Genomic DNA, 18703 nt, shown 5'->3' on the forward strand with positions numbered 1-18703 from the left:
CATTACATTTGAGTTGGGCGTTTGCGTGCGTTCTACGTCTTCAAGTGCCGCGCACGACGGCAAGCGTTCTTCAACGCAGTACATCCTTGTCCTGACTTGCAACCTAGCTGTGCGCCCCCAAAGCTACGCGCCTGGACGCAGCTTGCACCACCTCAGTCGAAAGACGAAATGCAAACAGTCTGTTGAATTGCTCGTTGATCCGTGCGAGAGGGCACACATCAAACGTTCTAAGTCGAGCATACCCACTAAACACGCTACAGACCCACAACTGTATCTCCATGCGTTGGCGTAATCTTATAGACTTACGGGGTCACGTACATCACCGCTGGATTAAGTGAACAGCCTCAGTCTGGAACCCGCGCCAGCCCAGCCCGCCCGGCAAGCGGCGGGACTGGGCTAACGCGTTTACCACACGCACGCGTCCACTGACCAGACCCGCCATCCGTTACTCCGTCCCCCAGTGCCAGCCAGCGCTCACAACCCCCCGCAGCAGCTAGTGTAGCAAGAGTGCGTGCTGCCTCATAAGACTCAAGTGTCAAACGCATGGTCGCTAGAAACCAACGAGCAGGTACTGCATGCAGCTACTGTTGCCGAGAAAACGCGTCACGGAATGAATAGAGTTCTTGGCACATACCCACGCCCAGTTCTCGGGGGAAGTGCCCCCACGCGCTTCCAAGCGCACCCCCTCTCACCACTGAAGCGCGCGATTGCCGATCCCCCGCCGCACAGCGCACAACTGCCGTGTGCCGCTAAATGATCATACTTCTATCATCGATGGTGCCTGCCAGGACCCGGCTCTGGCCACCCTGCCAGCTCGCCTACTTCGCACCTCTTCCTGTGTGCCAAATCTATGGCGGATCACGGACTTCACACCAGTGCCTGCCCCTCACAGCACAGGCATTGCTTCCTGCTGTTCAACACACTGCATCACGATATCGCAACGACACGTAACAAGACACGAGTGCCAAGTAAGGCGCTTTCTAGCGCCACGCCGCAAGATCCCTCGGCGCCGCATGCAGCGCGGCACCCCACTACCGTCTTCCCCTTCGCCCGGACGCAGTGCCTGCACCAGCCTGTACTCGTTCACACCTGCAGCCGCGCTAGCGCGCTTCTTCCTTGCAAATATATCCGTACTCACCCATCCCATTAACTACACCGCACAGACCGCATGCAGCCTTTACCAACCCGGACGCCTGCCGACCAATCCCGCATACGCTGCTCCGCGCTGCTCCGCGCGCACAGCACTGGAACTCATGCCTCATGCGCCCGCGCCTCACATGATGCGAGACACACTGGCCGTGCGCCCCACCAGGCCCGCCGCCGCGCCCACGCCCAGCGTCGCCGCCAGCTTGGGGTTCAGCGCCGCCAGTTTGGGCGCGCCACCTCCGCCGCCCTGCTGCTGCATCGCCTCAGCCGCCAGCGGCGAAATCGGCCGGTCGCGGTGGATGGAGCCGGGCGCGTGCGGGCCGCCGCCGCCGCCGGCACTGCCGTGCGCGCCGCTGGGGCCGGCGGCGGCGGCGGCGCTGGCGGCGGCGGCGCGGGTTGTGTTGTCGTGCTCCACGTGCGGCAGGTGCACGTGGCGGTTGGCCTGGAGCGCCTGGTGGCTGATGGCGATGGCCTTGCCGGCCGTGTAGCTCTTCATGCGGTTGGCCAGGGCACCCACTCCTAGGTCGTCGTCATCCATGCCGCCCGCCGCCGCAATGGCGCGGCTCGCCGCCTTGGCGGCGCCGCCCTTGGGCGTCACGGCGGGCAGCGCGTGGCCGCCGCCGGGGCTGGTGACTTGCGCCACGGCGGACGCCGCCGCCGCGGCGTTGATGGCCGAGCCGGCGGCGCGCAGCTGCTGCTGCGGGTGCGGGTGGTGGTGGTGGGCGGCGGCAACGGCGGAGGCGACGACGGTGGCGGGCCGCGGCGCGGGCGCGGGCGCGGGCTTGCCGCCTGAGATGAAGGGGTGCGCCAGCATCTCCTGCATGGTGGGGCGCAGCTCCGGGTCCTTCTGCAGCGCTGTGGCGATGAAGCCGCGCGCCAGCTCCGACAGGCCGAACGGGTAGCGCGGCACCTGCGGGCGACAAGTCATGTTACAGCATGACACCAGAACCCGTGGTTGTCGTGAATGCGTGTGTGCGTGCGGCTCAACACGGCCCGCACAGCCTTTAGAAAGCGCGCACCCACCCAGCCACCCACCCACCCACCCAGCCACGCGCCCACGCAGCCACCCACGCACCCACGTTCCGCACCGTCCCGCACCTGCTTGCGGATGCAGTCCTCCACGCCCTCCCGCTCCGGCGCCTCGAAGGGCGGCCGCCCCACCAGCAGCTCGTAGGCCAGCACGCCCACCGCCCAGGAGTCCACGGCGGCGGTGTAGTGCAGTCGCTCGTTGTCCTTGTTGTCAATGGGCCGGCTCTTGAAGGGGCACTCCAGCACTGCAGGCGGTGAGGGGTGGAGTCGGGGAGGAGGTACGGCAATGTGGAGGGCGGCAGAGCCGGGAAGCAGGCAGGCAGCGGTGCAGCCCTGACAGGCAGGGCACAGGTCGCGGACGGACATCGTGGAGACCCGCTCGTCCCGCTTCACCCAGTCCGGTGGCTCCTCCCCGCCCCGCCCCCCACGCCCGGGCCCCCGGACATCCGTCTGTCATACGGCAAAGCCCCTCCCTCTCAGGCTCTCAGCCCCCGGCGCTCACCCTCGGGCGCCATGTACTCCAGTGTCTGTGGGGCGGGCAGGGCGGGCGGGGACGGGAAGCAGCAAAGGGCAAGAGTGTCAATGGGTGAGTCGCCGTGCCGCCGCGTCACCATGCCCCCCAACCGGCGATCGGCATCTCCTGACATTGCTGCTGCTACTGCTGCGACAACCCGACCTCCCAACACAACCCTCTCCTATCCTACCCGAAATCCTCGCACCGCCTGCCCTGCGCCACCCGACCTCACGCCTCCCCCTCTTCACCCCCACCCAACCCCGGCGCACCCCGGCGCGCGTGACGGCCCGCTCGTCCCGCAGGTCGATGGCCAGGCCGAAGTCGCACAGCTTGAAGGTCATGTTGCGCGTGAACAGGATGTTCTCCGGCTTCAGGTCGCGGTGCAGAATGCCCTGGGCGGACGGGGAGGGGGATGTGGGTTGGCGGAATGCAGGTAGGTTGGGTGTTTAGGGTACGCAGCGTTAAGGTGGTGGCGCTCACATGCGGGGCGAGGCGCCCGCCTGCCGCACTGGCTGCGGCACCCAGCGCACCCCAGTGGCCACAGCTGCACATGCGGCGTGCAGCTGCGCCGTCCACCCAGCCGCCCAGCTGCTCCCTCCCCGCGCCCTTCCAACCTACCGGTCCAATCACTGACAGGCTGCTTCCCCTCTCTTGTCTGCGCGCAACCCACCGCCTTGCCTTGTGCTCTACCACCTCCGCTTTCACCCTTCCCGCCATGCGCCCTCCTCGCGCTCTTCTTTGGCATCCCTTGCACCTGCATCAGTCGCCATACCTGCTATCCCTCTCTTGACACATATCATCCGATGTGACACCCTCCCCCTCCCCCTCTCCCTCCCTCCCTCCCTCCCTCCCTCCCTCCCTCCCTCCCTCCCTCCCTCCCTCCTCCCTCCCCCTCGCCTCCGGCGCCCCCTCACCTGCTCGTGCAGGTACAGCAGCACTTTGAGGCAGGGCTGCAGCACCATCTCCACGGCCTGGCGCTCAGGCATGCGACCGCCGTACCTGGGGGCAGGCAGGCAGGCAGCAGCGGGCGGCAGCGGTCAGCGAGGCAGGCATGAAGGCGGCGCGTGACGGACCAGCGAGCCATGCAACCTGAACCGACCCCCGCCAACTGACCCGCACATCGTGCCCCCCCGTGTGCGATCCGCAGTGTGTGCACTTTGCCAACTAGTGCCCTAGGTTCCATCCGGAGCACCGGCCCCCAACTTCCGTCTTGAACACAAATCCGTTGACATGAATGGCTATACCCCCCCCCTGGCCGCCTGACTGAGAAACCCTGTTTAGCCCCTGACATCTGCAGCACCGCCCCCTTCCCCCGCCAATTGACCGAGAAAACTATTCAGGCACTTCCAATCCCCTCCCTGCACCCCTTGCCCTTCACCTCCTCCCTGCTTTTCCCGACCCCACCTCCCCACCATCCCCTACAGCAACGCAACCCTCTAGCCTATGCCATCGCGCCGCCGCACACCGCCCACGCCGCCGCCCGCTTCCTCCCCCCGCCCCTCCACCTTGCCCTCCCCACCCCAACCCCCCACACATGCAGATTCTGGGTCCCAGTCTTCTGGCATTGAACACTCGCCCTCCCGCCCCCCTCCCTCCCTCCTCCCACACTCCCCACACCTCCCACTCCCCAGCACGCACCTGTGCAGCAGCGTAAACAGGTCGCCGCCGTCCGCGAACTCCTGCACCATCACCACCTGGCTGTCCACCTGGAAGGCGCCGTACAGCCCGATCACATTGCCGTGCGCCAGCTTGCCGTGAAGCTGCACCTCGCTGCGGGGGCGGGGGGAACACGGGGGCAGACACGGGGCCACAGAGGTGTGTGTGTGTGGGGGGGGGGCGAGACGGGGGCGGGCAATGCTCGTTCTCAACCCAGCTACACCACGACCCCCAACCAGAGCGCCGCGAAGGTAAGGCTGTCGGTCGAGGAGGAAGGTGGCGGTGAGGCGGCGTGTGCCCTCTGGGGTCACCTGCCTCAAGGCGGCACACCCATCCAGCCATTCAACGAGGCCAGGTTTGCCTTGCTCTCCTCTTCCACCTCCTCCTCCTCCTCCTCCTCCTCCTCCTCCTCCTCCTCCCCCTGCATCCTCCTTCCCCTGCCACTCCCTCCTCCTCCCTTCTCTTCCTGCTCACCGGTAGATCTGGAACCTGTTCAGCTCGCACAGCGCCGCCATGTCGTACGCCTTGAGGCACACCAGCTCGCCGGAGCGCTTGCAGAACGCCTTGTACACGCTGGAGGCGTAGCCCTGCGGATAGGGCCGCGGGGGGGGGGGGGAAGGGTCGGGGAGCGTGTGAGAGTGTTAGGACTACAAAAGGGAAGGGGTCGACACCGTGCGTGCCGTACTGCTACCGTACTACGCATGATTCGTGATACCAGATCTCGTAGCAGTACGGTCGGTACACGCAGACGCCTGTGCCGCTGCGCGGCCGCAGCGCCGCATCACGTCACGTCACGGCTGTGGCTCCCACGTGCTAGGTGGGCAGGGCTAGCATGCTTCGTGCCTCCCCCTTTCCCCAGCCCGCCCCCAGTAGGCTGCCCCACATGCCGCAGTCCCGCCCTCCCGGGGGCTTCACCCTCCACCACCCACCTTTCCACCTCCACCCCTTCGTCTCCCCAACCTCCACTCCGCACCCACCTTGTACATCTTCTCGACCACCGCATAGTCACGGAGCGACCACTCCGCGCGCTGCATCCGCGGCGGCACCGTGGGCGACACGATGAGCACCTCATTGCCGCGCTTGGGGATGATCTGGGCAGGCGAGCAAGGGGCGAGGAGGGGGAGGTGAGGCAGCAGGTCGCACGGCTCGGCGAGGGTTGAGTCATACGGTTCTGCGAGAAAGAGGGGGCCGCACTGTTCCATCCTATATGCATGCAGAGGCTTTGCGTACACCCAGCACGCACATGTGAAGCGTCGCATGCGTAACGTGAAACGGCGGGCCGGACGACACACATGCGGTCCCCTAAAACGTGCGTGCGGGGCAAATCGCCGAGTTACAACGCACCCTGGCTTTTTGAGATAGCTCCGTGAACGACTTGGAGTGCTGCAGTGGCGATTGGCGCAGCCGGTTGAGCTCTGACTTGAGCGACATGGACTTGCTGCGTGAGGCCGGCGACACCAGCACTGCGTCTCCGCCGGCCGCTGGAGCTCCATTGGCAGTCGGAGTGCTAGGCTCCTGCGGCTCGCCCGTGGGAGAAACCTTGCCCGGCGCGAAACGCGGTGAGGTCGCTGATGTGCCGTTCGGCGAGGCGTGCGCCAGTGAGTGCTGACTCTTGCTGCGGAAGCTCGCAGGTGGTGGAGGATGTGCTGGGGGTGTCGGGCTCTTCAGTGCGTCGCCAGATGGCGACAAGGGCTTCGAGGGGGCGGGCGAGGGCGCCTTTTGAGGGGCATGTTGGGTTGTCGACGCGTTGCGCGAGCTGGATGCAGAACTGCGCTTGCTTGATGGCTTGCCCGCCTTGTCCTTCTTGAAAAGTGACTTGAACCAGCCCGCTAGTTTGCCGGCCTTGGCGGAGTCAGGGCCATTCTCCTCGCCGGGGCGCTCATCTCCACCGGCATCCTCCTCCTCCTCATACTCGTCATCATCCTGAAACTCGTCTACAATCTGCAAGCCATTGGTTGCAGACTTTCCTGACTTCTCCACGCTCTGCTGCGTCATACTAAAATGCACGTTAAAATGGGCTCGCTTCGTCGCGAGCCTCTTGGAGGCTCGCCTAGGGCTTGTTGAATTAGCGCTATCTGTGTCGGGAAGATATGTGCTTGGGGCTTGAGGGGCAATAGCGTTTGGACGCTGCCAGCACGCTATCTTTGCGAGTTGTGGTGATAGAGTAATAGTTTGCAACACGTCTATATGTATGCGCTAGCCGGTGGAGACTAAGGAGGGCTTCTCAGTTTGCCATGCACCAACTCGACATCGCGTTGCGGCACACTTTAAGCGCGGGCGGCACACTATTTATTGACGCATGCAATTGCACAGGCTCATGACCTCATGCGCATAGAAACTGGCACAGGGAGCTATCTCGACTCGGCTCACATGTTCACATGTAGGTTCAGATCCAGGAAACGCAGGGGTGAACCAGCATTGTAAGGCGACGCCTTGCATGCAAGAGTGGCTTCCATCACCAGGCGCGGGCCGTTCCGGCACAGGCTATCGATGTCATGGGCATTCTGGCATTTTGCCGACTCCGGAGTTGCAGCCCACTCGCTACCTGCAGCTGGGTTGCACTGAACAACAAGGTAACCCGTTACAAGCCTGGAGCCACCACCCCGTGCACGTACGGGCCGCCACCACCTCTGAGGAGCAGCCATGACTAATAATGCCTGCGTGCGCGCTGGTCCCAACACCATCTAGCGGCCGCGACACTAGCGGCCCCCCGACACTAGCACCCTTACGCCTACAGACTTGTGCGTCACACGCATCTGCTTCTAGCTGCCAGATTTACGCCGCTCCAGGAGCCTGTCTGTCTTCGGCCACCACAGCAAGGCCCACACGACACTACCCGGGCGCTTGTGCCTGACACTCTTGTCTCTGCCACCTCTGCGTATTTGCGCATTATACATACGGCATACGTCACAGGCATTGCACGTAATATACTAGGTCCTCGACGTAAGGAAGGCGGCGCTCAAGGGGAGCCTTTCGCTGCACGCGCAAAAGCTGGGGGAGCACGGGGAGCAGCGCTCGTCCATGCATATTTGTAGCCCGAGTCATCGCGAGTGCTGAACAGACGCCAGGACACAATACTCAGTCGCAATACGGCATTCTCTCATACGGCATAACGAAATGTATGCGCTGCATTGCAAAGCGAGCGGCGAGCACTACCGCACACAACCGCAACTCGTACTACATTGACCCTGCACCGTGTTGCCCCACGCACATACGGTGTGCATGCACGCAATGCCCTACAAACCCACACTGTCACACACGATCCGACCAGCAAGGACCGCCATGATCACCAGTCCATGCCTCTATTCCTAGTCACGTCTGTCGAACCGCTGTGGCACCTGCCTCCTGCCAACCTCCCCTACAGCAACCCCTCCCCCTTTCCCAGCGCCCTGACCACTACGACAAGAAATGTGGTTTCCACGCCACGTCTCTAGTCTGAGGCCGCAAGCGTCTACCTCATCTCCCGGACATAGCCGGGGTCGGTTCGTAAAGGCACGGCCCGCCATGCGTCCAGCCACGTCCTGCTGTCAAGCACAAGCACAGCCCCAGCAATCACCCAAACAGCAGGAAATCCTCTAGCCACAACACTCCTCACTGCTGCGGCCTACCACATACTGTGCTGTGCTATGCTTGCCAGCAAAGACCGCTAACCAGACACCAGACATTAGCTCGCAACGGCGGCGCCTCGCGCCGCCTTGGCACGGTCCCGAGCCAGGCGTTTCCACTGCTTTAGCCTCATGATGACGCCCACGATCGGCCTTACACCCTGCGAGATGATCTCCACAGTCTCCGCCGAGCCCTCCTGCACCGCCGCCGCCAACTGCGCCACGTCTGTGGAAAATGCACTGACCCCGCTCGGCAACACGCCTGGCCCATCGCGCCTGGACGCCGACGCCAACTCGGTGGCGGCGGCTGGCGGCGGCGCCGACGCCGATGCCAAGGCCTCGGAGGCTGCCGCCGACGCCGCTGCAGCTGTGGCCGCCAGTGGGGAGGAGGGGTCGCGCTCTGCTGCGTCCTCCTCCAGTGGCGGCAGCGCCGGCCGCACCATTTGGTGTCCGCGCCTCCGCATCATGGCTGCCAGCGGGTCGTCTGGGTCGGAGTCCTCGTCCTCGTCCGCCTCCGCCGCCGGCGATGGATGCGGCTGCAGCAATGCCGCGGCAGGCGCGGCGGCGGCAGCAACACCACCATTAGCACTGCCTGGACTCGTGCCGGCGATTGCGGCCGTGAGGACACTCGGGTCGCCCATCAGTCCGATCAAGTCGCCCGGGCCGGCGGCGCTGCCGGCACGCAGTAGCGCGTCACTGGTCGGGGGCATCACGACGCTGCTTTGGCGGCTGTCGCCGGAGCCGCTGGCGGCGCCCGGGCCCTCGGCGTGGTGCGGCAGCGGCGGCAGCAGATGCCGGTCGTGGCTGCCGGCGCCGCCGCTGGGCATGGACACGCGGCCGAACGGCACCTCCGCGGCGGCGGCGCAGCCACCGTTGCCACTTTTCGCACCGGGTAGGCAGTTGCTGTTGGCAGCCTTGATGTCTTGCTGCACGGAGCCGCCGGTCCGCAGCCGGGCAGAGGTCGTGCGCAGGAAGCGCGACGGCGGCGCAACCGAGGCCACCGGCCGCGGGCTGTCCACACGGCCGGTCTCGGAGTCTGATCCAGCCAGCACACCCGAAGTAGACAGGGCCTTCGATGGCAGAAGCACACCGCCGACGCCATCGCCGCCGCCTAGGTGGCCGAACGCGAGCGGCGCCGCCACGGACGTCAGCATTACCTTGTTTCGAAAGCTCGGCAGCTTCACGAACGCAGCCGCCGTCGGCGTCGAGCGACCGCCTTCGCCGCAGCCTCCGCCCGCTACGGCGGCAATGGCACCCATTGCTGCACTGGAAGACGAAGGAATGCTGCCGCTAAGGTTAGGGCCCAGCGGTGGCCGGGAGATGCTGCCGGTGCCCGCGCCCGCGCCCCCGCCCGCACCGGAGTAGGATGCACGGCCGAACGGGCCTTGCCCCCTAAACGCCGGCGTTGGGGTGGTGTAGACCAGGCCGGCGGGCAGTGGCGGCAGTGGCAAGCCGCCCAATGACGTGCGGGGCGGCGGCAGCGGTGCAGGCTCCGCCGCGCAAGCCGCCTCTGCCGTCGCTGCTGCGGCGGCAGCGGCCGCCGTTGCGGCCGCAGCGGCTGTAGCCTCTGCAGAGTTGCCTGAAGCGGCTGCCGCTGTTGGCTGCACCTGATGCGACGCGCCAAAGGTCACGTCCAAGGAGCAGACCCTGCTGTGCTCGGCTGTCCCCGGTGGCGACGTCAGGGTGGCCTTTGTGCTGGTGGACACATCGGCTGAGCCGAAGGCGCCCACCGCGGCAGTGGCGGCGCCGGCGTGAGCTGCCGCCCCCGTCCTCGGGCCGGGGCGCAACAAGTCGTGTGCCCCAGACGGCGCCGGCGGCGACGACGCCATTGCCGCGATGCCGATGCTGATGTTGCTCACGCTACCGAAGCTGCCGCCGTGCGAGTGCGAACTCACCCGCTCCAAGGATTTTGTATCCAGCGGCCGCTCCGCGCCACCCTTCACGTGCTGCGCGTGCTGAGCCTGCTGAGCCTGCTCCTGGGACCGGCGCTCCAGGGCCTTTTGATGCTGTGCTGCCGGGTCCAGGTCAAAGGGGTACTGCGCGGCGTCATCGCTGCCGGCGGCAGCGGCGCCAGCCGCCCTTGGCACGGCCCGCGTGAAGCCGCCGCCGGCGCTCGCCGCTCCCACTGACACGCCCGTGCTCGTGCCCCGCACCGACGCCGGCACCGACTCTGCACCCACGCTGCTGCTGAGCCGTGCGAACGCGGATGCCGCCGCCGAGAACGACGAGTGGTCGCTGGTGCTGCCCGCCAGCGTCGACATTGCCGCAGCCGCCTCGTCTTCCACCTGCTCCGCGATGGGGTCAAACATCATGGAGCCGGGCGCGGCGGCGCGGCCCAGACCTAAGCTGCTGCCACCGGGGCTGAGAAGCATGGGATTTACCAGGGACAGAGCGGAGGGGTCGCTGCCTACGGAGCTGTAGGAAAGCATGGAGCGGCAGGAGGCCTCGCCCGGAGGGGCGCAGGCGACGCCTGGCGCCCTGTCCACATCGTCGCCGTCGTCGCCCGCGTCCTCCATGTCCTCATCCTCATCGATGAAGCCTTCCTCAAGCATGCCAGCCTGCGGGGGAGAAGTAACAAACAGGAGCAGCAGCAGCGATAAACACGTGGGTCAATTCGTCTGCGCACGCGACTCCCAGACACGCTGCACATACCGGTACACACACAACCCACTGCCCGCGATGGCCAACACCACAGCTACACCTACAGGCCACAGGCTCCTGCCACAGGCTCCTCCCACAGCCACAGCCACAGCCACGGCAGCCCCACCTTGAGCAGCTCAATGGGCACCAGCACCTCCTCATCCGAGTCGTCCTCCGAGTCGGTCTCGTTGCAGCCGCTGCAGCCGCTGCTGCGCCCGCTGCGCCGCCCGCCGCCCAGGCTGCTGCGGCTGCTGGTCCGGCGCGGCCGGGCGCCGCCGCCGCCGCCGCCGCCGCTGGCGACCCCGGCCGTGCCGCCCGCCTCGCGCCAGGACGGCCGCCGCGGGATGAGCGCATCGGAGGGCGTGACCGCCGCCGAGCGCTCCTGCAGCATGTGCTGCGCCGTCGCCCTGTGCGCCGCCGCCGCCGCCTCCGGGTGCCGCTTCGCCGCCGCATCCGCCTGCACCCTGAACACCGCCTCCTCCTCCACCTGCTCCCGCCGCTGCGCCGCCATGAACGCGCTCTCTCTGGCCCCGGCCGGCATGCCCGACGCCGCGTCGCCGGACTGCATCCGCATCATCGGCGCCGACGCAGGGGCACGGCCGGGGCTGGTGCCGACGGCAAGGCCCGCGGCAACCCCGCCGGCGCCAGCTGACGTCCTGTAATCCTGCCGCTGCCCCTGCCCCTGATCCGAGGCCATGGGCGAAGGCGGCGCGCCCAGGCGCTGCTGCTGCAGCTGCGCCGCAGCCGCGTTGGCGGCGGCGTTGACAGCGGTGGGCGAGGAGGCGTCCGACGTGACGCCCGACGACGTGGGGACGCCGCTGCGCGGCGAGCCGCCGGCGCCGCGGCCCAGCGGCGACGGCGCGACCGAGTTGCTGCGGGCTAGCGGCGACATGACGCCGGCGCTGACGCCGGCGGCGCCGCTGCTTCCGGGTGGCGAGGACGGCACGTGTAGGGCCGCCAGACAGATGGAGCCGCCGCGCAGGGGCGAGTTGCGTGTGAAAGAGGCGGGCGGCGTGAGCCCGGTGCTGGGGCCGGTGTCCATGGGTGCCATGCCGTTGGCGGAGACGGAGGAGCCTGCCGTGACCTGCGAGCCGGAGGGGCCGCGGACGCCGGGCGCGAAGAGGCCCGGCGGCGCCAGGTGGGAGGGCTGCGGCGGGTGCGGGTAGGGCAGATAGCCGCCGCCGCCGGGTATGTTGTTGGGCTGGGAGAGCGCGTGCGGCAGCGGCAGCAGCTGGCCGGTGGAGTTGGTGTGCTGCGGCGGGTGGTGGTGCGGGTGGCCGTGCGGGTGGGCGTGGCCGTGGGCGTGCAGCTGCTGTGCGCGCGCCAGGGTCTCCTGCTGGTGCAACGCCTCGCGCAGGTCCCGGAACGAGTTGCCCGCGTGGAGCGTGCCTGTGCGTGCATGTGCGTACCGTGCGGCAGTTGAGGACAGCACGTAGGGGAGGGGGAGCGCAGCGCAGTCAAAGCATGCAGCACTCGGCGTGCCTTGCCTACTGTACATCCCGCCTGCTAACAAGTAACCCACCCGACACGACCACCTCCGCAGCACGCTGTCGCGCACCTCACCCCTGCCTGCAACTAACAAGCCACCACCCCCGTAACCATGGAATCCAGCCCCCAGCATCCTCACGGCCCCCAGCACCCTCCCGGCCCCACTCACCCGAGGGCGTGTTCCAGCCGCTGCCGTTCGCGCTGCTGGCCAGCGCACCCAGCCCCGCCGCCACGCTGCCGCCCGCGCCCGCCACGCCGCCCGTGCTGCCCAACGCCGCCAGACCGCCACTGACGCTCATGCTGCCGGGCAGGCCGCCGTGCGCCGAGGTGTCGGCGTGCACCGACTCCAGGTAGTGGTGCTTGAGCAGCTCGCGCGCGGAGAGCCGGTCGGCAGGGTTGTGCGCGATGCACAGCGCGATGAACTCACGCAGCTCGGGAGAGGACACGCGCTGCAGCGAGGCTGGCGGGATGCCCTGTGTGCGTGTGTACGAGGGAGGGCGCGGGGCGGAGAGCGGGTTGTTGGGGGTGGTGGGGCGCGTTGGACTGACGCCAGCCCGCTCAGCCCGCTCAGGCGAGCGGGCTGCTTTGTCTATAAGCAGGATCCCGATGCGGCCCAAGCACTGCTGTAATCTCTTGTTCCGGCAGCGTTAGGTAACGGCATGCCAGCACCCCACGGCATGCCGGCAGCCCGCGTCCCAACGTCCAGCCACACCACGCCCGCCTCCTAACCCGCCCACCCCCAGCCCCTGATCCCCGCTCCGGCGGTCTTCACTCACCAGCGTGACCTTCTTGAATATCTGCGGCACGCTGTGGCACTCCGCGTACGGGTACTCCAGCGTGGCCAGCTCCAGAAGGCACATGCCGAAGCTGTGTGTGTGTGGGGGGGGAGGCGTTGCGTGTGTGCATGGATTGTGTGTGTGTGGCAAAGAGCACAAGGAAAACGTTGCGCAAAGACAGTGTATGCGATGCAGCAAAGCGACGGTTTACGGATGTTACCTGAAGTTACCTCGCAAACCTGCTGCGTTGAGCCGCCGGTCTTACCAACCGGAAATCGCGCAACCCCCGCTACTCTAACCTCGAGGGGGGATTAGTGTCCACACGCAAGGGTGCAAACCCATGCATGTGCTCACGGTACCGTGAGGCCCAGGCACTCCTACGATTCCTAGCTCCGCGCCGCTACTCCTGACGGCTAAGTCCAAGCTCCCGCCCAATCCTCGATGAAATTCTCACCTACGAGCGAATGTGTGTGTGTGTGTGTGTGTGTGTGTGTGTGTGTGTGTGTGTGTGTGTGTGTGTGTGTGTGTGTGTGTGTGTGTGTGTGTGTGTGTGTGTGTGTGTTTGTTTGTTAGGGACCACAGAGGTATGGCATGTGTGTATCGATGCGGGTTTACTTGATGATGGGTCGTTCGTCCTGATCAACAGCCCCCATACTCCCTCAGCCCCCTGTCGCCCCCGTGTCAACGCCACGTGTCAGGCCCCGCGCTGCACCACCCACCCACCCACCTGTAGATGTCGCAGCGCTCGTCATAGGACTCGTCGTACACCTCGGGCGCCATGAACTCGGGCGTGCTGCAGGACACACACCAACACACACGACAGCGGGAAGCGAGTGTGGGTGAGAGTGAGGGTATGGATGCGATCATGACGGAACCGGTTAGGGATGGCGGCTCCCCAGCACCCGGCGCCCGTGTAGCAGACCGCCCTAGTTTTCACCTCACAGCTCCACCCAAGCCCGTAAGACTGCTCCACACTCCGCCTTCCGCCCCGCCTCGCCTCTGCCGAGCCTCGCGCCCCTCCTCGCGCCCGCCCTGCCCCTGCTGCTGCCCCCGCCCCAGCTCTTCCTCCCCGCCTCCCGCCCCGCCCCCTTCCGCCACACTCACCCCACCACGCTCATGCCCTGCTGCTGCACCGTGGCCAGACCCAGATCGCCGATTTTGACCTCGCCAGTGGCGCTGTTGACAAAGATGTTGTCGCATTTGAGGTCGCGGTGCACGATGGGCGGCACGTGGCCGTGAAGGTACAGCAGGCCTGTACGGGGCACACGTCAGCGGTGGTTGAGGCGTACGGGGCACACACCATAGGCGATTGAGGCGGCAGTGCCGATCGGAGTCCAGCGGCGGACCGAGGTGCCAGGTCGACTGCGCCGGAGCCAACCCCTCAAGTCGCCTAGCCGCGCACACACCCAGCGCTTCCTGACGCCTCGCACACCCAGTACCGTATCCTCCGCTGTGCTCATCCCCTCCCACATCGCACAGACCACGACTGTACTTCTACAGCCGCCGCCGCCTGCTACAGCCGCCGCCGTACGCTCTCACCCTCCAGGATCTGGTGCGACCAGCGCTTGAGCACGTTCTCACTCATGTACTTGAGCTTCTTGCGGTACCTGTGCAGCGGCCAGGTGTGAAACGTGACGCGGCGCTAGATGGTGCCGTAAAAGGGCCCAGCTGTTCCCGATCCCGCCAACCCTCATGGCACCCCTGTTCGCCCTGGGGCGACATGATGACTCACTGGCGCAGATTGCCAGCCGTGAAGAGCTCCGTAATGAAGTTGCTGCGTTCAAGGAGTGGCAGAGTAGCCAGCTGATTAGTGATATGGGTTAGGCATACACCTCAGTAGCCGTAAGCCCCCGGGCTGCTGGGGCCGCAGTCGCACGCACCCCGACCCTGGCGGCGCCCAAGCCTCACATGTGTTTGTGTACGTCGTCACTCCACCACGCATGGAACCTGTGTCGGAGCACGGGTGCCATGACAGTGTGGGTTTGCATGTCGAAGTTGCCGCATTACACACGGCGCCGGCCTCAATAAGGCCCCATTCCCGTTGTCCCGCATTCCCCACCCGCTAACAGCCGCCCTCCCTTAGCACCTGCATCCCCACCAACCCGCCCCCTCACGTCATGATGTTCTTGTGCTTGAGCTTCTGCAGCACCCGGATCTCCTCGTATAGGTGCTGCCGCGCCTCCTCGTCGTGGTCCATGCCCAGCAGGTCCACCTGGCGGCGCAAGCAACAGGCGGGAGAGGAGGAGAGGAGAGGAGAAGGACAGGGGGCCAGGCAGGACCGGTAAGACGGTGGCGGCATGAGTAGGGCGCAAACCCACTCGAGTCGAAAAGAAGGTCTTGAAAAACCACCCGTGTAGCCCCAGACGCCTTGCCGCCGGACTGGGCCCCGCATGCAGCGCCGTGCCGACCCCGAGGCATCCATTCCCTGTGCCTTCCCTGTCGTGTGCCTCCGCGGCCACGCACCTGGTTCCAGGCCACCTCCGTGCCCGCCTCCGTGTCAAAGGCCTTGTAGACCCGTTTGCAGGCGCCCTTGCCGAGCAGGATGTTGTACTGCAGGGCGAGGGAGGCGCGGGGAGGAGTTCCAGGCATGACTACTTGGATCAAGGCGATGCTGAAACGGCCCGGCGTTGCACGGAACCCATAACGATGAACCCGGGCAGACACACGTGGGACACTTGGGGACAAAGCAGCTGGTGGGCGCTGGTCGTGTAGTCGGGGCGTGTTGTAACGCCAGCGGTCAAAGCGTGCGCATCGGATGCCTCCGCGCTGACGCGTCTGGTTTCCTTCCAGGGGTGCCCGTGCAGAGCACCCAAGAAGTCAGCGCCAGGTGCCAACCTGGCTTTGCAAAATCTACTAGCAGCTTCGCCTGGGCTCCTGCAAATGCAGCTGTCCCTGTGACGCACACACCGCAGGCGCTGCGCTGTCAACAGAGGACTGCCTGAGGGCACGGTTTTTCCCACCACCACCCCTCTGCACCACAATATGTAGATTCGGCTGTCAGATTGTCAAGGCGTAGTGACTGGCCAAGCTGCGGAGCACGACAACGAAACCCCGCGACTAGTGGCGAGGCATCCGTGCGCGCTATCAAGCATTTCGCCAGTTTGCGTACAGGCGCCGATAGGTTATCGAAAAAACGCTTCACGCGCTAGGTTCTGGACGTTACCACAACAGGGCAAGTTGGCCACCTCATCGGTCAAGGGTCGACCGACTCGCCGCACTCCTCACCCTGATATATCGGCCGCTTGGCGACGTCTCCACCTCCTCTGCTTCTGTGGTGGGGCCAGCCGGCCATAGCGAGGCTCCCGCAAGTGGCATTGTGACCTTGACCCTCGCCGGGCCTGTAAGTAATCGCTATAGCATAGATATTGATCCTATATGCTTCGCGATGTGTCGGGTCGGGTATGCTTTTCGTCGGAACGCTCTGGTAAACTTGTTGAGGGTGGAAAGGGCGCAGCAGTGGGCGCTAGTGTACTCATCGGGCTGAAGGCGCCCATGTCAATTCCTGAAACCTGTGCGGTGTCGCGGATTCACGGATTTTGGTTGCGATGGGCGCGATGGGTAGCAATGAATAATTCAGGCACTGCCGCAGGTATGCCGTTTAATACACCTGCTTAAATCTGTGTGAGATTAAAACGTCACTGAATTAAATTAGAGGACCACCAGCTGGCTTTGTCGCTTCAACTTATATAAGGCGAAGTCTCCGTCCAACACGCGCTCCTCAGCCCTCGTAAAATCTCTTGGGCTTAGAGGTGCTCTTATAACGCGATACTAAACTTCACCAATACACCACACCTTGGAAAGCCGCGCTGCTTGCCCCGGACGGCTCGCTGTCCGCAGTATTAGCAGCTTAACTTCGTCAATAGCTGTAGTACAAGTGTCCTATCAATACTAAAGGGGGCTCAGCCCCCAGAAAGCCTCGCCAGCAATGTCTGCTCTGCTGCCGGGCGGCACGCCCAGCTCATCGGCACGCGGCGGAGGGAGCGTGGGCAAGGACAGGCCGCATGGGAGCATCAGCATATCGGTGCCGGGCGGCGCGCGAAAAGCGAACACGGACCTGGAGTGAGTGCTGCCGGCGGGTGGGGTGGGGGGCCATGGGTGGGGGCGTGCTGGGGCAGTGTGTAGTAGCACGGGGGTTCCCGCAGTGTCCCGTTGGTCTGATGCTTAGTTGCAGGTGCTGGTAATGAACAACAAAGCGTGGCCAGCAACAGCATACAGATACACGTCCCCTTGCATGCGCGATTTGGGATGTGGTCCTGGAGATGGCGTTGCTCTCTCACCGGTACCCGCACAGCACACAAACACGCCTGGCGCTGAGCTCCTACTGCCATCCTCGTGTGTGTCGTGCTACCGGCAACTTTCCGGCGCTCTGACGCCTGCAATGCTTCACGCTGAAATAGGATACTAGCGTGCAACGAGCCAACGGTAGCCGCGCCACGTGTGTGTATGTGTGTACGTGTGTATATGCTCTCCAAGCAGGCTCCGTGAGCCCCATGGAATCGCCCCGCAGCCTCTGTCACTTGCTGCTGGTGCTTACCTGCAGGCTTTTTTACTGTCCGCCAAAGCCAGCCCATGCCTTGACAGCGACTCATGTCAGGAAACTATGTACGGCAACTGACCTCCGCCACATTCAAACTGCATGCCGCGCCCCGCTCCCTCGCGCACCGTTGCGCGTGGTGAACATGCATGGTGGTGGTCAAAGGCTACGAGGTTAAACATCGGGCGGCGGCATAGTCGTAGGTAGCAGCCCCACGCACTCAAGGCCCAATCTGCGTTCCTGCTCGTCACCCCTTGACGGCTCAGCCAGCACTTCGGCGCTACAGTGTCCGTGCCCCATTCACGGCTCAGCATCAGACCGTGCACGGTTTTGACCCTCTCCCCTTGTGCTGCTCCAACCCACTAAACCGCTAATCCGCTTATTTCTAACTGAGACTGTTGGACCCCCCCCCCTGACTTGGACTGCAAAAAACTGCCCCCACGCACACACGCGGGCGGGCGGGCGTTCGCTTCCTTTTCACACCCGCGCGCACACACACGCACACATACGCACGTCTCGATTTGGAACTGACTCCCACACCACCACCACACCCCCACCCTTCCCCTGCACAGGTTCAACCTGGGCACTAGCAAGGCGCGTGTCATGAAGCTGCTGGACGACCGCACCCCCGCGCCCTTCAAGAAGTTCTTCAGCGGCCCCCTGTACGACAGCCTGCTGAACGCCTGCCTGCTGTACTTCACAAGCCGCTTCATGCACGAGTGCGTGGGGGGAGGAAGGGGGTTTATCCCAATCCCTTGATCAACCATTTTGGGATTGGCATGAGGGGCGGAGGGGGGAGTAGGTTAGAGGAGTGGAGTGGGTGGGGAGGGATTGGGTTGGGTGGTTGGGTGGGGTTTGTGTGGGGTGGATGGGCTGCTGCGTGCGGGCAGGCGGCGAGCGGGCAAGAAGGTGCACCCGGACGCGAGGCTGAGGCTGGCGATGCTGGCGCGTGTGTGTGTGTGCAGGGAAAGGGGCACCGCGTGTGTGTGTACGGGGCACATGCAAGAGGCACTGCTGGTATGTGTGGCCTCGCATCGCCTCACCTGCTTCCCGATGTTTCCTGTGCCCCGCAGCTGGATCGTCAAGGCCATGGACAAGGCTCGCAAGATGCACATGGACGGCTACAACCCCTACGCGGTGGCGCAGAGGCTGCACGAGCTGGAGGAGGTGCGTGACTGGGGGGGAGGGCAGGGGAGGAGAGGGGAGGGGCAGGGGAGGGGAGGGGAGGAGAGGGGGGGGAGGGCAGGGGAGGAGAGGGGAGGGGAGGGCAGGGGAGGAGAGGGGAGGGGCAGGGGAGGGGAGGGGAGGAGAGGGG

At 65.3% G+C, this 18703-nt stretch overlaps 3 protein-coding genes across 3 annotated transcripts in view; 1 reads left to right on the forward strand and 2 right to left on the reverse strand.

Annotated features, from left to right (window-relative positions):
- On the reverse strand, positions 1–6517 carry CHLRE_17g700133v5 (uncharacterized protein). The gene is made up of 9 exons (XM_043071900.1): positions 5690–6517; positions 5323–5436; positions 4820–4932; positions 4328–4459; positions 3604–3688; positions 2959–3081; positions 2678–2702; positions 2245–2420; positions 1–2056 (listed from the first exon to the last, which is right to left on the reverse strand). Exons 1-9 carry the CDS (start codon positions 6338–6340, stop codon positions 1274–1276), a joined length of 2202 nt encoding a protein of 733 aa, XP_042914359.1. The 5' UTR covers positions 6341–6517; the 3' UTR covers positions 1–1273.
- A 397-nt stretch (positions 6518–6914) lies between these two features.
- CHLRE_17g700166v5 (uncharacterized protein) lies at positions 6915–16387 on the reverse strand. Its single transcript, XM_043071901.1, has 12 exons — positions 16080–16387; positions 15318–15404; positions 14969–15066; positions 14763–14801; positions 14587–14628; positions 14394–14461; positions 13959–14106; positions 13582–13647; positions 12855–12945; positions 12248–12551; positions 10718–11979; positions 6915–10508 (listed from the first exon to the last, which is right to left on the reverse strand). Exons 1-12 carry the CDS (start codon positions 16167–16169, stop codon positions 8010–8012), a joined length of 4794 nt encoding a protein of 1597 aa, XP_042914360.1. The 5' UTR covers positions 16170–16387; the 3' UTR covers positions 6915–8009.
- A 110-nt stretch (positions 16388–16497) lies between these two features.
- The window catches only part of CHLRE_17g700200v5 (uncharacterized protein), a 6108-nt gene continuing 3902 nt past the window's right edge, over positions 16498–18703 (forward strand). The window contains exons 1-3 of the mRNA XM_043071902.1: positions 16498–16913; positions 17961–18107; positions 18462–18555. Of these exons, the coding sequence (XP_042914361.1) occupies positions 16780–16913; positions 17961–18107; positions 18462–18555 (375 nt within the window). The 5' untranslated portion in view covers positions 16498–16779. The remainder of the gene's footprint in view (positions 16914–17960; positions 18108–18461; positions 18556–18703) is intronic.

Source organism: Chlamydomonas reinhardtii, chromosome 17 (genome assembly GCF_000002595.2).
Source record: "Chlamydomonas reinhardtii strain CC-503 cw92 mt+ chromosome 17, whole genome shotgun sequence".
Lineage (NCBI taxonomy): Eukaryota > Viridiplantae > Chlorophyta > Chlorophyceae > Chlamydomonadales > Chlamydomonadaceae > Chlamydomonas > Chlamydomonas reinhardtii.

Bases quoted from the DNA above. Each gene is read 5' to 3' on its own strand.
- CHLRE_17g700133v5 (XM_043071900.1), bottom strand. From the start codon at position 6,340: ATGACGCAGCAGAGCGTGGAGAAGTCAGGAAAGTCTGCAACCAATGGC. The intron at 3,689-4,327 runs GTGCGTGCTGGG...GCCTGCCCCCAG, and splicing joins CTGTTTACGCTGCTGCACAG to GTACGGCGGTCGCATGCCTG. The intron at 3,082-3,603 runs GTGAGGGGGCGC...CCGTCCGCCCAG, and splicing joins TGCTGTACCTGCACGAGCAG to GGCATTCTGCACCGCGACCT.
- CHLRE_17g700166v5 (XM_043071901.1), bottom strand. From the start codon at position 16,169: ATGCCACTTGCGGGAGCCTCGCTATGGCCGGCTGGCCCCACCACAGAA. The intron at 14,802-14,968 runs GTGAGGGGGCGG...GCTCCGACACAG, and splicing joins AAGCACAAGAACATCATGAC to GTTCCATGCGTGGTGGAGTG. The intron at 10,509-10,717 runs GTGGGGCTGCCG...TCTCCCCCGCAG, and splicing joins TGCCCATTGAGCTGCTCAAG to GCTGGCATGCTTGAGGAAGG.